At 46.6% G+C, this 15,817-nt stretch overlaps 1 protein-coding gene and 1 pseudogene across 5 annotated transcripts in view; one reads left to right on the top strand and one right to left on the bottom strand.

Moving 5' to 3' along the window:
- Nucleotides 1-15,817, top strand: part of LOC118145082 (tyrosine-protein phosphatase non-receptor type 9-like) — a 27,750-nt gene continuing 11,933 nt past the window's right edge. Inside the window, exons 1-5 of one of the 5 annotated variants that reach the window (XM_078333784.1) lie at nucleotides 1-145; nucleotides 9,079-9,222; nucleotides 13,245-13,334; nucleotides 14,119-14,242; nucleotides 14,889-15,024. In XM_078333784.1, coding sequence (XP_078189910.1) covers nucleotides 134-145; nucleotides 9,079-9,222; nucleotides 13,245-13,334; nucleotides 14,119-14,226 — 354 coding nt within the window. In that variant the 5' untranslated portion in view covers nucleotides 1-133 and the 3' untranslated portion in view covers nucleotides 14,227-14,242; nucleotides 14,889-15,024. Of the gene's footprint in view, nucleotides 146-9,078; nucleotides 9,223-13,244; nucleotides 13,335-14,118; nucleotides 15,025-15,817 lie in introns of those variants that run through there. The other 4 variants (XM_078333786.1, XM_078333783.1, XM_078333785.1 and 1 more) reach the window with 4 other exon arrangements.
- Nucleotides 292-6,781, bottom strand: LOC144577521 (suppressor APC domain-containing protein 2 pseudogene; annotated as a pseudogene).

Here is a 15,817-nt window from a genome sequence, read left to right on the forward strand (position 1 = left end):
GCCTTTCCCTGGAGAAGCGACCCAGGGCGGCACCGCTGGAAGCCGCTGGAAACCGCTGGGGAAGCCAGAGATCTGCTAACTCGTAGAGGGATTCCCCCGTGTCCACTGACAGCGGCAGCAGCAGCTGCAGGCCATGCTGACTCAAGTGAGCCCCAGCCCATGTCAGCACCAGGGGCCAAAACCGAGTCCAGGGCTCAGCGCTAGGTCAGCCTGGGGCAGGCCTGGGGAGCCGGATGGCAAGGGGGGCAGGAAGGCGCCCACTCAGGGACTGTGCCTGGGCCTGACGGGGGTCTCCAGACAGAGAGGATGAGTGCGACGGGGGGCCTGCTCTCGAAGGGCTGAGTGCCAGGCCGGCCCTGGGGGCTCGCTGGGCTTCACACCGGCTAGATGAAGGTGGAGTCCAGAGGTCCCCGTCCTGCTGGCTCAGGGCACGGGCCTTAACAGCTGCTTAATGAGCGTGACTCCTCCTGCTCCAGCAGCGTGATGCGCTCACTCTTCTCGGCCACCTCTTGGGTGAGGAGTCGGTTCTGCTCCTTCGGCATGAGGATGGTCTGCTGCTGCCAGCCCGGGGCGAGGTGGACGTCAGGGCAGGGCAAGGGGGCCCGGAGGAGGAATGGGCAGGGCCCGGCTGGCACAGGCCACAGCCAGCAGCTCCCCCAGGCCCCGGGCCCGCCGCAGTGGGCGGGGGCTCCCCGCGGCCCCAAAGTCGGCGCGGGCTCTGCTTGGCCCAGGCGGCGCTGGCGCTCCGGCACTCCTGCTGCTGCTGCTGCTAGTACCAGTCGCCGCCCCGCGCCATCATCTCCAAACCCTGCAGCAGCACCTCCTCCTGCTCCAGCTCCTTCACCTGCATCGGCAGGCCGCAGCCCACGCCGCCGGTGATGGTGAGCCTCCGACGTTCCCCTCGGGCATGGGGCCGCCGGGCATCCCCTGAGTCAGCCTCCAGGGCCTGCAGGCCTCTGTACCTGCGTCCGCACTCGGGCTCCGTTCCCGCGCCTCGCTGTGGGGCTACTAGGTCTCCGCGGGGCAGGGCGCCCCCTGGACCGGGGGCACAGCTGCTCTGGGCTGAGGGCCCGTGCTGCTGGGACCGGCCGGAGAACGAGCACGCCCAGGGGCAGCGGCTTCCTCTCCAGTACAGGTCGCGGCTAGTAGGGGGGCACCGACACCAGGAGCTGCAGCGGCGATTGGTCTCCTGGGGGGCCGTGGTGCGCTTGGGGCCCGGGGCCGTCGTCAGCCTCAGCAGCGAGGTGCACAGGCCGGCCACGAAGCGCTGGAAGATCAATTCGCTGCTGGCCAGGGCCACCTGGCACAGACCCTGGAGCACCCGGCGGGGCAGCTCGCGCGTCGGCACCCTGCCAGCGGGACTCGATCTCGCGCAAGTGCAGCAGCCGCGCCGCCGGTCGTCCAGGATGTAGAATAGGGTGCGCTGGCTCTGCAGGAAGGCGCGGGGCAGCCCCTGGTTGCTGGTCGAGGGGGCGGGCTTGGCAGGAGGCATGCAGCCCTACTCAGCCGTCGAGGCTCCGGTCCCCGTGTCCACCAGCGTTGTTCCCGCGCTGCCCCACGGCGGGGCCGGCTCCGCACGCTCCTGTATTTATTTTTAATAGAGACAGGGTCTTGTTGTGTTGCCCAGGCTGGTCTCGAATTCCTTGGCTCAAGGGATCCTCCCACCTTGCCCTCCAGAGCGTTAGAATTCCAAGTGTGAGCCGCTGCACTGGACAAAGGAATTTTATAGGCAGAACACTGTTGAGCCTTGCCATGGCATCATAATGTGGTTTCATTTTAATTTCTCCCTCTCAAATGTTTCTCTTTTTAAAAATTACTATTTTTGGCCAGGCGTGGTAGTGTAAGCCTCTAATTTCAACACTTTGAGATGCTGAGGCAGCCAGGTGTGCTGGCTTACACCTGTTATCCCAGCACTTTGGAAGGCTGAGGCAGGTGGATTTCTTGAGGTCAGGAGTTTGAGACCAGCCTGGCCAACATGGTGAACCCTGTCTCAACTAAAACTACCAAAATTAGCCAGGCATAGTGGCAGGTGCCTGTAATCCCAGCCACTTGGGAGGCTGAGGCAGGAGAATTGCTTGAACCTGGGAAGCAGATATTGCAGTGAGCCAAGATCACACATCACTGCACTTCAGCCTGGGCAAAAGAGTGAGACTCTGTCTCAAAAAAAAGAAGAAGAAGAAGAAAAAGAACAAATGCCACACTTTATCACTTATAAGTGGGATCTAAACATTTCCATATGATGGAAATTATATGAGTTAATGAGGTTAATGCAGTTGGGGGGTTTATATAAGCCTCTGGCTGTACCTCTCAGAATAGAAGCTCTGCTCTTGGCCTTTATGAAAACCCATCTTTGCCAGGCTCAGTGGCTCATGCCTGTAATCCCAGCACTGTGGGAGGCCAAGGCAGGAGGATCATTTGAGGCCAGGAGTTTGAGACCAACCTGGGCAACATAGCAAGACCCCACCTCTACAGAAGTAATAATAATGAAAATACATTACCCAGGCTTGGTGGCATGTACCTGTTGTTCCAGCTACTTGGGAGGCTGATATAGGAAGATCACCTGAGCCCAGGTGTTTGAGGCGGCAATGAGCTTTGGTTGTGCCACTGCACTCCAGCTGGAGCCATAGTCTTATATATGTACAGTTTAATCTCTTAAGTACCACAGTGAGTATAGTGGGAAAGCATGTGAAATATCTGGGACAAGGCAACAGCTTTAGGAAACTGTTTTTCGATGGTACTTTCACTTTGCCTGTTTTTTTTGTTTGTTTGTTTTCTGTTTTTAAGCTTTTTTTTCAACTTGTGTCAAGTATAAGAAAGTTGAGGAAGAAAATTTCCAAAACAAGTTTGTTTTTAAGTAATTTTTTTTTTTTTTTTTTTTTTGGAAATGGAGTTTTGCTCTTGTTGCCCAGGCTGGAGTACAGTGCTGTAATCTCAGCTCACTGCAAATTCCGCCTCCTGGGTTTAAGCAATTCTCCTGCCTCAGCCTCCCAAGTAGCTGGAATTATAGACATGAGCCCCACTGCCAGGATAATTTAAAAATTTTTAGTAGATATGGGGTTTTACCATGTTGACCAGGCTGGTCTATGAACTCCTGATCTCAGGTGATCCACCCACCTTGGCCTCCCAAAGTGCTAGGATTACAAGTGTGAGCCACTATGCCCAGCCCATTTTCTTAGTCGACATGAAGCTCAGTAAATGCTAGCCTCGGAGGTAATTTTCAAAAAAATTAGAAGCAACTGTGAAAACTTGTGTTTTGAATGGAACTATTAGGAGCATGTGAAGCTGGAAAGTGGTCAGAACCTCTCTCTGCTGTCATGCTGCCCTTACAATGCTACAAGTATTGGCAAAAGCCCACATCAAAACTTGTGATGATAATAACGGCTCAGCGCTACCTACTAGGATGGTTAGAAGCAAAACCAAACCAAATGGACAGCAAGTGTTGGCGTTGCTGTTAGGAATGTAAAATGGTGCAGCCGCTGTGGAAAACAGTTTAGCAGTGTCTCAAAAGATTAAACACAGAACTACCGTATTACCTGGAAATTTCACTCCTAAGTATATATTTAAAAGAATTGAAACAGCGCCTGAAAGAGATACCTGTACACTCATGTTCATAGCAGCACTATTCTGTCTCTCTCTCTCTCTTTTCTTTTTTTTGGGGGGAGACAGAGTACCACTCCGTTGCCCAGGCTGGAGTGCAATGACGTGATCTCAGCTCACTGCGACCTCTGCCTCCTGGGTTCAAGTGATTCTCCTGTCACAGCCTCCCAAGTAGCTGGGACTACAGGCATGCACTACTACACCAGGCTAATTTTTGTAATTTTAGTGCAGACAGGGTTTTACCATGTTGGCCAGGCTGGTCTCAAACTCCTGACCTCAAGTGATGTGCCCACCTTGACCTCCCAAAGTGCTGGGATTACAGGCGTGAGCCACCATGCCTGGTCAGAGCACTCTTCTCAATACCCAAAGGTGGAAGCAACCCAAGTGTCCAGCAGTAGATGAACGGATGAACAAGACGGTGCATATACATATAATGGAATATTATTCGGCCTTAAAGCGAAGGCAGTCTTGATATTTGCTCTACTATGATGGACCTTGGAAACATTCTGCTTCATGAAATAAGCCAGACACAGGAGGGCAGCTGATGTATGATTCCACTTGCATGAGGTAAATTCATAGGGACAGAAAGTAGAACGCCAGAGGCTGGAGAATGTTGGGAAGGGGGAGTTATTATTTAATGGGTACAGAGTATTTGCTGGGTATGATGAAACTGTTTTGGGTTATAGAGAGTGGCACTAGTTACACAACAATGTTAATTTATTTAATGCAACTGAATTGCATATTTAGGAATAGTAAAAATGATAAATATTGTTAGGTATATTGTACCACAATTTTTAAAAAGTGAGGCCAGGTGCTGTGGCTCACACCTCAATCCCAGTACTTTGAGAGGCTGAAACAGGTGGATCACTTGAGCTCAGGAGTTTGAGACCAGCCTGGGAAACATGGTGAAACCCTATCTCTACAAAAAATGCAAAAACTAGCCAAGCGTGGTGGCACATGTCTGTAGTCCCAGCTACTCTGGAGGCTGAAGTGGGAGAATTACCTGAGCCCAGGAGGTGGAGGCTGTAGTGAGCCACGAACATTCCACTGCACTCCAGCCTGGGTGGCAGAATGAGACCTTGTCTCAAAAAAAAAATTGAGTCACTCTAGAGTAGTGGCTTTTTTTTTTTCTTTTTTTCAGATAGGGTTTTACTTTGTCACCCAGGCTGGAATGAAGTGGTGCAGTCATAGCTCACTGCCACCTCCATTTCCTGGACTCAAGGGATCCTCCTGCCTTGGCCTCCCGAAGTGCTAGGATTATGGGTGTGGGCTACTGCACCTGGCTGGAGCAGTGGTTCTTAGAGTGTGTTTCCCTGACCACCAACATCAGCATCATTTGGGAGCTTGTTAAACATGCAAATTTTCACTGGCTGGGCACGGTGGCTGGAATTAGAACTGGACACTGCAGTGAGGACGTCCAGATGACAGGCAGCTGTTTAAGACTTCATCCTTTGTAGGTTTGCAAATAGTCTCTTAGGTACAATAAGCTCCTCATCTTGTACCATTTTACAATATAGGTACCATTAGACGATATAAGTTTTTTTCCTGAGTTTATCTGAGGGCCTTTTTGGATTTTAAAGTATTGATCTAGGCCGGGCATGGTGACTCACACATGTAATCCCAGCACTTTTGGAGGTTAAAGCAAGAAGATCACTTGAACCTAGGAGTTTGAGACCAGTCTGGGCAACACAAAGAAATTATAAAGGTCGGGCACGGTGGCTCATGCCTGTAATCCCAGCACTTTGGGAGGCCAAGGTGGGGGATCACCTGAGGTTGAGAGTTCAAGCCAGCCTGACCAACACGGAAAAACCCTGTCTCTACTAAAAATACAAAATTAGCTGGCTGTGGTGGTGCATGCCTATAATCACAGCTACTTGAGAGGCTGAGGCAGGAGAGTCACTTGAACCCAGGAGGCGAAGGTTGTGGTGAGGTGAGATGGTGCCATTGCACTCCAGCCTGGGCAAAAGAGCAAAACTCCATTTCAAAAAAAAATTTTTTTTAATTAGCCAGGCATGCTGGCATGCTCCTGTAGTCCCTGCTACTTGGGAGGCTGAGGTGGGAGGATCATTTGAGCCTGGAAGGTCGAGGATGCAGTGAGCCATGATTTTGTTACTGCAATACTCCAGGCTGGGCAACAGAGTGAGACTCTGTCTTTAAAACATAAAACATAAAAGAAGCATTGGTTTGGCAGGTTTACAATGTCTGAGATGACTGATGTTGCCTAATTGTATATTCCTGACCAGCTGCATCCCCTTAAGGGAGTAATGGAGGTGTGGGTCAAGGAGACATTCAGGAAGAGTCCTGGTTTCTTGAGTATGTGACTCAGACTCAGGATTGATTCAGTTACCTAGGGCACAGGGTTGGGTCTCAGCCTTAGGAAGAACTTGCGGGCCAGTTAGATTTGGTACAGATTAGCATCGAGTCTAATCTGCAGGCCAGGGCCAGATTAGCAGCAAGGCTGACATGCCACATCCTAGAATTGTGGACTAGAAGTGAACAAGTCACTTCTGTCAGATTCATTTGGGGCTTTGAGACTGAGGCAAAATTGAGTGTGAGGGATGTGAATATGTTGTGGGGGATATGTGAACATGAACGTGTTACTGGGGAATAGAGATGGAAGCAGTTATCAGGGAGCTTTGTTTGGATGGAGTGGAGGGAACAGAGCCAGGAAGAAAGAGGCTAGTTACTATGTTTTCAGAGCTACTAACCATTCTCATCTGTCCTGGATTGATTCTAATTTGCCAGTGACCTCTTAAAGTTTAGCACTCGGGACTAAAGATAGTATCAAGAATGAAGTCTGATAGGACTCTTTGTTTTGAACATTGTGCTTCTGTAATGGGCTCCAAATTCATGATAATTTTTGGCAGTCTTAGCAAGTTTTGACTCATAGATTGAAGCCAACTAAGATTTCTCATTTCTTTCTTCCGCACTCCTGTTAAGTTTCATCTGGTGCTTCTAAAATTGATTTACTTGCACTTATCCTTAAATTTCATTTTGTTAGATTTAATGTGTGCTACAATTTGTTGAGGCTTATGTCCTAAGAAGTTTACAAATATTACCTCTTCTCCCCTCTTGTGATTTTATGTAGTATTACCCCCATTTTATAGATGTCAAAACTAAGGTTCAAAGAAGTTAAGTCACTTACCTGGATTCTGAACAGTGAGTGGTAACAGCTGGTGTACATACCCTTGGCTGTCTGACTCCAAAGTCTGTGTGGCTTCTGAGTACCATTCTAGCCCATTGCTCCATCCAGTTTTGATCTTTCCAATTTGTGTTCTATTTTTACTATATGTTTGTTCTCTTAGCTAGAGGCTTTCCTTCTGTTATGGTCAGCATGACTCAGTGACCTTGTCTAAATATTTTGTGGGACCATATCTAGTTTGCCAGTGACTCTTATAAGTTTAGCACTGAGAACTGAAGACGGCCTAGGTGCTTTTTGGCTAATTGTTGGGTTATGTACCAATAAATCCAGTAAAAGTTGAAAATGCACTTAATACACTTAACCTACTGAGCATAGCTCATCATATGAGCTATGATTTTCAGCTCATATCTGAGCCTTAAAATGCTCACAGCACTTACATTTCAGAGCACTTACATTAGCCTAGAATTAGGCAAGGCAATTTAGCACAAAGCTGATTTTATAATAAAGTGTTGAGTATCTCATGTAGTTTACCAAATACCGAAAGCAAAAAATGAAATAGTTGTTTGGGTATTCAAAATACAGTTTCTGCTAAACGCTTACCACTTTTGCACCATTGTAACATCAAATTATAAATCCCAAACCACACTAAACTTTCTCCTTTGGGGTTAGGTGACTGACATCTCCGGAGACAGAAGTTTTTTGTTTATTTTAAGAGCAGGTGTAGCTTATAGGTCTGGCTTTTTACTCTCTCCTAGGTTGTCTTGGGACACAGGATTTAAGGTGCTACCTGTGGAACTGAGAGTGTCAGCACATTATTCTTGATCTCTTGAGTGGCTAGCTCCTTGCCCAAAGCTCATCTCAAAAGTATAGCTGCTCTTGGGAGTTTGATGTAACATGGAGTCTGTGTTGCTGGTTTTATTCTCTCTGATACCATTATTTCAACACTAGTGAATGGTGTCCAGAGCATACCCTGCTTAATTGACAACCTTCTCAGGTGTTTCATAGCAAGTTCTCTAGTATCTTTATCTTCATGGCCATAGTCAAGTCTTGTTTTTCTTTATTTAAACATGATTGTGGGATAAGTATGTAATTATAATATGCTTTTTGACTATGCAGGAACAAATCTTACCCTTGAGGCCAGGCGCAATGGCTCACACCTGTAATCCCAGCACTTTGGGAGGCTGAGGCAGGTGGATTGCTTGAGCCCAGGAGTTCAAGACCAGCCTGGGCTACATGGAGAAATCCCATCTCTACTAAAAAGTGCAAAAGTTAGCCAGGCATGGTGATGCATTTGTGTAGTCTCTGCTACTTGGGAGGCTGAGGCAGGAGGATCAATTGAGCCCAGGAGGTCCAGGCTGTAGTGAGCAGTGATCCCACCAATGCATTCCATCCTCAATGACAGAGCGAGACCCTGTCTCAAAAAAGCAAAACAAAACAAATCTTACCCTTACCTGAAAAGCTGGTTAAGGAGGGTTGTAAGTGGTAATGTTAGTTTCTCCATATATCAGTTCAGACCTTATCCCAAAGGAAGACCAGAGCTGTTTGAACTCCAGCTCTTCCTTAGCTGCCAGGTGTTAACAACGTGTGTTTCATAAGCACAGACAGATTCAAACCACTGACCTGGAGTTGAAATATTTTCTAAGCTGTGACTCATCTTTTGTTCAGTGGGGTCAGTCAGCACAAAGAATATTTGCTCTTTTGATTTGTTAAATTCTTAATAGTTTTGCTACTCTCAAATTCCAAAGGCAAAACCATTTTCTGATTCTTTTACTGTGTCCAGTTGGCTTGTGGGACCAAAGCAGCAGCTGAGACTGCTGTACCACACTGTGCATCAGGCAGTAATCCTTCGGAAGGCCCGGCCGCTTTTCTTTTTTTCCTTTTTTTTTTTTTTTGAGACAGTTTCACTCTTGTTGCCCAGGCTGCAGTGAAGTGAGATGATTTCGGCTCACGGCAACCTCTGCCTCTTGGTTACAAGCCATTCTCCTGCCTCAGCCTCCCAAGCAGCTGAGATTACTGGCATGTGCCATGACCTTGGGCTAGTTTTGTATTTTTAGTAGAGATTCAGTTTCACCTCTTTGGTCAGGCTAGTCTCGAACTCCTGACCTCAAGTGATCCTCCCACTTTGGCCTCCCAAAGTGCTGGGATTACAGGCGTGAGCCACTGCACCTGGCCATTTGGCTACTTTTCTATATATATTTTGTCTTTACCTGCTCCCTGTAGTAAATTGTGTTCAGACTTCCTTGGGGGGAGGAATGATAGTTTTTACTTCCTTGTTTGTTTTTTGACTCCATAAATATGTCCTCTTCTTACTGATTGCTCTTTCTTTCTTTGTCAAACAGGCTACCAAGCAGTTTCTCGAAGAGATTAACAAGTGGACAGCTCAGTACAATGTCTCCCCGCTGTCTTGGAATGTGGCTGTCAAGTTTCTCATGGCCAGGAAGTTTGATGTGCTCCGTGCCATAGAATTGTTCCACTCCTTCAGAGTATGTTGCTTGGGGTGGACCAGACCTGTGGCAGTTGGGCAAAGTGTTGCTGTTCTCTCTGTCATGCTCAACACACACGTTGGTTCTCTAAGTGTCCTCTCCACTCCCATAAAAAATGGATCCATATCCAGGAGCCCCTGTGATAGCTGAAGCTGGGCAAGGCAGCTGCTGGAAGGCACTACTTTTGTACCTAACTTTTGGTTATAGACCAGGATGCCACTTCTACTGATGGAGACTGAGGAAGAAGCCTGACAGCATCCTGGTGGTGGGAGAGGGGTTCCACCTTCCTAGAATTTTAATCCTAGCTCTTTTCATTGGCCTCTGGCCACATGAAAATCTGTTGGTTTTCAGATGTCTAGGGCTTTTAGAAAGGCCATTCAGATGAATGCTGAGCTTAGTGGGCAGTTCAGGAAGGGAAGTTTTAACCCTGGAAAAAAAGAGCAACTGTGTATTAGCTAGGTCCATTATCTTAAAGTATCTTTATGCAGATGTAGCTGCATCAGGATTTTACCTTGTTTTGAATTTTGTTTTTTGAGGGGGTATGGAATTTGGTTTTGTGCTTATGCTTGCTTTCTCAGTTAGTAGTGTCTTTTTAATTTTTTTTTTAGATGGAGTCTCACTCTGTTGCTAGGCTGGAGTTCAGTGGCATGATCTTGGCTCACTGCAACCTCCACCTCCTAGGTTCAAGTGATTTTCCTGCCTCAGCCTCCTGAGTAGCTGGGATTACAGGCACCTGCCACCGCACCCAGCTAATTTTTGTATTTTAAGTAGAGATGGGGTTTCACTATGTTGGCCAGGATGGTCTTGATCTCCTGACCTTGTGATCCACCAACCTCAGCCTCCCAAAGTGCTGGGATTACAGGTGTGAGCCACCATGCTTGGCCAGTAGTGTCTTTGATAAAATACTATACAGCACATTACTTTGGGGTCAGAATCCTCCTAAAGAGATACAAAATCTCCCTAAATTTAAAAAAGCAATGAGATAACAAGCACTAGGATTAGCCTAACTGAAGCTCAGTTACATCTGTCTTGTGGACCAGCTCATTCAATATTCACTTATTTACTGAACAGATATTTATTTTATACTTACTATGTTCCAGGTGCAGAGATTAGTATTTAGAAAGAGATAATAGGGCTGGATGTGGTGGCTCACACCTGTAATTCCAGTACTTTAAGAGGCCACAGCAGGAGGATCACTTGAGGTCAGGAGTTCAAGACCAGCCTGGCCAAAATGGCAAAACCCTGTCTCTACTAAAAATACAAAAATTATCTGGGCGTGGTGGTATCTGTATTCCTAGCCACTTGGGAGGCTAAGGAAGGAGAATCACTTGAACCCAGGAGGTGGAGGTTGTAGTGAGGCAGGATCACACCACTGTACTCCAGCCTGGGCAACAGAGTGAGATTCTGTGAGATTCTTCTCTTTTTTTGAGATGGAGTCTAGCTCTGTTGCCAGGCTGGAATGCCATGGAACGATCTCAGCTCACTGCAACTGCGTGCGCCACCACCCCCAGCTATTTTTAGTAGAGATGGGGCTTCACTGTCTTGGCCAGGTTGGTCTCGAACTCCTGAGCTCGTGATCCACCCACCTCGGCCTCCCAAAGTGCTGGGATTACAAGTGTGAGCCACTGCACCCGGCTGAGATTCTGTTTAAAAAAATAAAAAGAAAATAAACAGAATAAGTCAACAATTATATAAATGTTATGATAAGGCAGCATTGGATTCTGTGGAATCACTTTTCTATTTTTGAGACGAAGTCTTGCTCTGTCACCCAGACACGAATAGAGTGGCATGATCTCAGCTCCCTGCAAATTTCTGCCTCTCAAGCTCAACTGATCCTCCTGCCTCATCTCAGCCTCCTGAGTAGCTGGGACCACAGACACACACCACCACACATAGCTAATTTTTTGTTTTAGTAGAGATAGGCTTTTGCTATGTTTCCCAGGCTGATCTTGAACTCCTGATCTCAAGTGATCTGCCCACCTCGGCCTTCCAAAGTACTGGGATTATAGGCATGAGCCACCATGCCCAGCCTAAAAGATTTAAAACAAGCAGTTGATAAAAGAGGACAAACCACGATATTTTTTTGTTATCATGGAATACAAAGGTAGAGAATGTCTCCAGAAAAAGGAAATGTAAGTGGTGAATCTTGTCATTTAAAAGGAGGACTGGAGGCTGACATAGTGGCTCATGCCTGTAATCCCAGCACTTTGGGGGGCCGAGGCAGGTAAATGGCTTCAGCCCAGGAGTTAAGACCAGCCTGGGCAACATGGTGAAAGCCTGTCTCTACTAAAAACACAAAAATTGGCCAGGCATGGTGGCATGCACATGTAATCCCAGCTACTCAGGAGGCTGAGGCAAGAGAATCTCTTGGAGATGGTGGTTGCAGTGAACCAACATCATGCCACTGCACTCCAGCCTCGGCAATAGTGTGAGACTCAGTGCCAATAAAAATTTTTTTGAAAAAGAAAGGAAGACTGAAATGTCCAGTGAATTCAATGACTTGAAGATCCTGGTTACTATAGCAGGAGCTTCCAGTGTAGCAGTTGGGTTGGGATAGAACCAGAATGCAATGGACTATGTCTAGGGAAATGGGGATGAGTAAAAAATCTGGCCGTCAAGACTGGGCACAGTGGCTCATGCCTGTAACCCCAGCACTTTGGGAGGCTGAGGTGAGTGGATCACCTGAGGTCAGGAGTTTGAGACTAGCCTGGCCAACATGGTGAAACTCTGTCTCTACTAAAAATACAAAAATTAGCCAGGCATGGTGGCATGCACCTATAATCCCAGCTACTTGGGAGGCTGAGGCAGGAGAATCTCTTGAACCCGGGAGACGGAGGTTGCAGTGAGCTGAGATTGTGCCACTGCACTCCAGCCTGAGCGATAGAGTAAGACTCCAGCTCAAAAAAATAAAAAATAAAGATATAAATAAAAATCTGGCCATCAAGCTGGGCATGGTGGTGCACACCTGTAAGCCCAGGTACTCAAAAGGCTGAGGCAGGAGGACTGCTTCAAGTCAGGAGTTTGAGACCAGCCTGGGCAACATAGTGAGACCCTGTCTCTTATTAGAAAGAGAAAGAGAGAAAGAAAGACAGAAAGAAGGAAAGAAAGAATGAAAGAAAGAAAGAGGAGGAAGAAAAGAATCTGGCCATCAGAGGGAGGAAAATGAAGTCATGGTAGCTATCGTTGGAGACTATATCAGGTGGAGAGAGGACTCCTATTCAAACATAGGAGAGGCCTAAACCTAGAAGATGTGTGACGATGAATGCATCCAGACATTTTGAGGTTCATATTTTAGTGTCCTGGTACCATGTTGGTGCTGCTGCGTGTTTAAGGACCTTGATCCTGAACCTCAATGTAACACACTGGTTACTCTTCAGGATTATGATTCTTACTAATTCAGAGAAAAATACCCTACCTGAGGGGCTGATAAAGGATCTTCGGACAGGAATTCTGAAAATGGTTGGCTGGCTTGGAAGCAGGTTACAAAGAAATTCATAATTCATTTAGTTGACTTTATTATTCATTTAGCCGAATTCTTTTTTTTTTTTTTTTTAATTTGAAATGGAGTCTCATTCTGTTGCCCAGACTAAAGTGCAGTGGTGATATCTCGGCTCAGTACAACCTCCACCTCCCAGGTCAAGCGATTCTCCTGCCTCAGCCTCCCGAGTAGCTGGGATTACAGGTGCCCAGCACAATATGAAGCTAATTTTTAGTAGGGACAGGGTTTCACCATGTTGCCCAGTGGTCTTGAACCCCTGACCTTAGGTGATCTGCCCATCTTGGCTTCCCAGAGTGCTGGGATTACAATCATGAGCCACCATACCTGTCCCATTTAGTTGAATTATAATTCAATTAAATGAAGTAGTATTAGTTAAGAAATTAGTTCTGAAATTTATTTAGATATGAAATTTATAATTCATTCACTGATAACCACCTTCCCTCTGAGATTTGGTGGTTACATGGAGCTGTCCTGGATATACAGTATTTTCATATTACTACATTCTGCTGTGCTTCCTTTTTAGGAAACTCGAAGGAGGGAAGGCATTGTGAAGCTGAAGCCTCATGAGGAACCTCTTCGTTCTGAGATCCTCAGTGGAAAATTCACCATCTTAGTGAGTCTTTAGGGACCTATCTTGTAGGGCTTCATTATTGCCTTTTTTTGACCAGTGTCATGTTTGGACTTTGTTCCTGCATACGTTATCCTGAATCTAGAGAGTCTCCAGAGTTAGGAGCAGATGTGAAACAGCCATGCAGTTTGTTATAAAATTATTTTAGTAATAATTGAATTACTAATACTTACTAGTAATTAGAGTTGCTAATGATAATTGAATAACTGAATTATGGAAAGTCAGTCATGCAGTAGACTTTAAAAAGTTTCTTCATTTTGTCCGTTAAGGTTAGTCGTGGTCTTTGCGATAGATGTGCGATGTGTCAGACACCCATGCTTCCATATTTAACACAAGCCCTCCACTTAGCTGAGACCTCAGCCTTTCAAGTAAACATTTAATGGCACTTTTAACTCAAGCCCCAACAAGTTTTTTAATGGCAGAGGGTGGAAATCATGGTCCTGTTGCCTGGTTCTCTCCTGCTGCTTGTTTCTTTGGCCATCCTGCTGGGGAAGTTAGCTAGGAAGTCATCTTTTGATCTGTCAGCAGTTGAAGAGCTAAGAGAATGTGATTTTTTTTCTTACCACAGAAATAAGGTCCAGGGAGTCCTGAGAGAATCAGCCAAGGGATGATATTAACATTCTTCCCTCTGGGGAGAAATGGGTGAGGTCAGGGAATTACTGTTAGCATCTGCTTTCTTCACGTATCAAACCCTTATCCACTATATGTCTTAGTAACTGCTCTGGTTTTCTATTTGATTTTTAAATGTTTCTTGTTTTATTTGCTTTAGAATGTTCGGGACCCAACAGGAGCCTCCATTGCCCTCTTTACTGCCAGGTTGCATCATCCCCACAAGTCAGTCCAACATGTGGACTTCAGGCTCTGTTTTACTTGCTAGACAGAGCTGTGGATAGGTAAGCATTGAGATTATTTTTTAGGTGGTCTACATGCAGGTAGGAAAGTGACAGTTTTTGACTTGATTGAATTCGGCAGTGCCTTCATCCTTCTCCTAGGATGTGCCCTGGGCAATGATATGAATAGAAAACAGTCCATGTCCTTCAGGACTCAGCGTGTTTCCAGGCACTCTCAAGATAGTGGCTGTTCTGTCTCTTTACCACCTTGGCTCTTGGTCAGGAAAACAGAAGCTGAGAAAGTCAATTACCAGCAGTCTTCGGTGTAGGGAAAACTACTTACTGAAAGAGAATGAGGAGGAGATGACCTGTGCTGGTTCTTTTTGTTCATATCAGAACCCTCTAGGGCCTCATTTTCTTTGTCTGCATAACAGGAATAATGCCACTTAGAGGATTTTGAGACTCAACATTCAGGGGAGTGTTGGGGTCCGGCACGTCTGCCGGGGGGCTACTGACCTGCGGGAGTTCCAGAGACCGCCAACGTAGATGTCTTGTTCAACCTGAGGGAGAGAGTGCACGGAAGTGAAAGAATAAAGGAAAGCAGAGTCTGGAGGTCTGCGTAACTTATGGTTAAAATGCAGCAAATTTATTCTTGTGGGTTACAGCTTTTATACCTTTTTTCTTGTTTACATTTACTTTATCTCAGCAGAAAAGGGATAAAGAGAAAGGAAATAGAAACTCCATAAAAAATAGTTATCGAGGATCGATTCAAGATGGCCGACCACTAACAGCTCAGGATTGTAGCTCCCAGTGAAAGCTCAGAGAACGAGACGACGCCACATCTTTAGACGAATTTTTGTCACTCACCGATTAGCCGATTCCCAGTGGAGGAGCCCCACGGGTCGCCAGCGCGACTCTTGTGGCCGCCGCAGCGGTTTTGCCAGCGTCTCGGCGCAGCAGCTCTTCACGCAGAGCCAACGGGACTGCTTCCCCTAATCTGACCAGAGTTTGGAGCTCCGGGAAGTCAGAGCCGCTTGTTGCGGACTCAAGAGGGAAGCCAGACCAGATTCCCGGGCAGAAGAGCACCATCAGTCTTATCGCTGCTATTTAGGCTGCCACAGTGGGTGGCTCGGATCCCAGCACTGGGAATCAGTAAGTCGGACGTCGACTCAGAAAACTAATTAGAAAGGCGGTTCATCTATAATGAAGGGAAAAAAACAGCCTAGGAAGGCCGAGTATACTCAAGGTCGGAACCCATCAGCGGCGGAGCAGGCCCTGATGGAAAAGGACTCATCAGCAACCGAACAAGCCCTGATGGAAAGGGACTCATCAGTAACTGAACGGGCCCTGATGGAAGGGGACTGTGTTCCATTGTCTGAAGTAGGCTTTAAAAGGTGGATGATAAGAAACTTCTGGGAGTTAAAGGAACTTGTTCTAACCCAATGTAAAGAAACTAAGAACTTGGAAAAAAGGTTCGATGAAATGTTGAAAAGAATAGACAATATAGAGAGGAATACAAATGAACTTATGGAGTTGAAAAATACAACACGAGAACTGAGTGAAATATGTACAAGCTTAAACAGCCGAATGGATCAAGCAGAAGAAAGGGTATTAGAGGTCGAAGACCAACTTAATGAA

The sequence above is a fragment of the Callithrix jacchus genome, chromosome 8 (genome assembly GCF_049354715.1).
Source record: "Callithrix jacchus isolate 240 chromosome 8, calJac240_pri, whole genome shotgun sequence".
Classification (NCBI taxonomy): domain Eukaryota; kingdom Metazoa; phylum Chordata; class Mammalia; order Primates; family Cebidae; genus Callithrix; species Callithrix jacchus.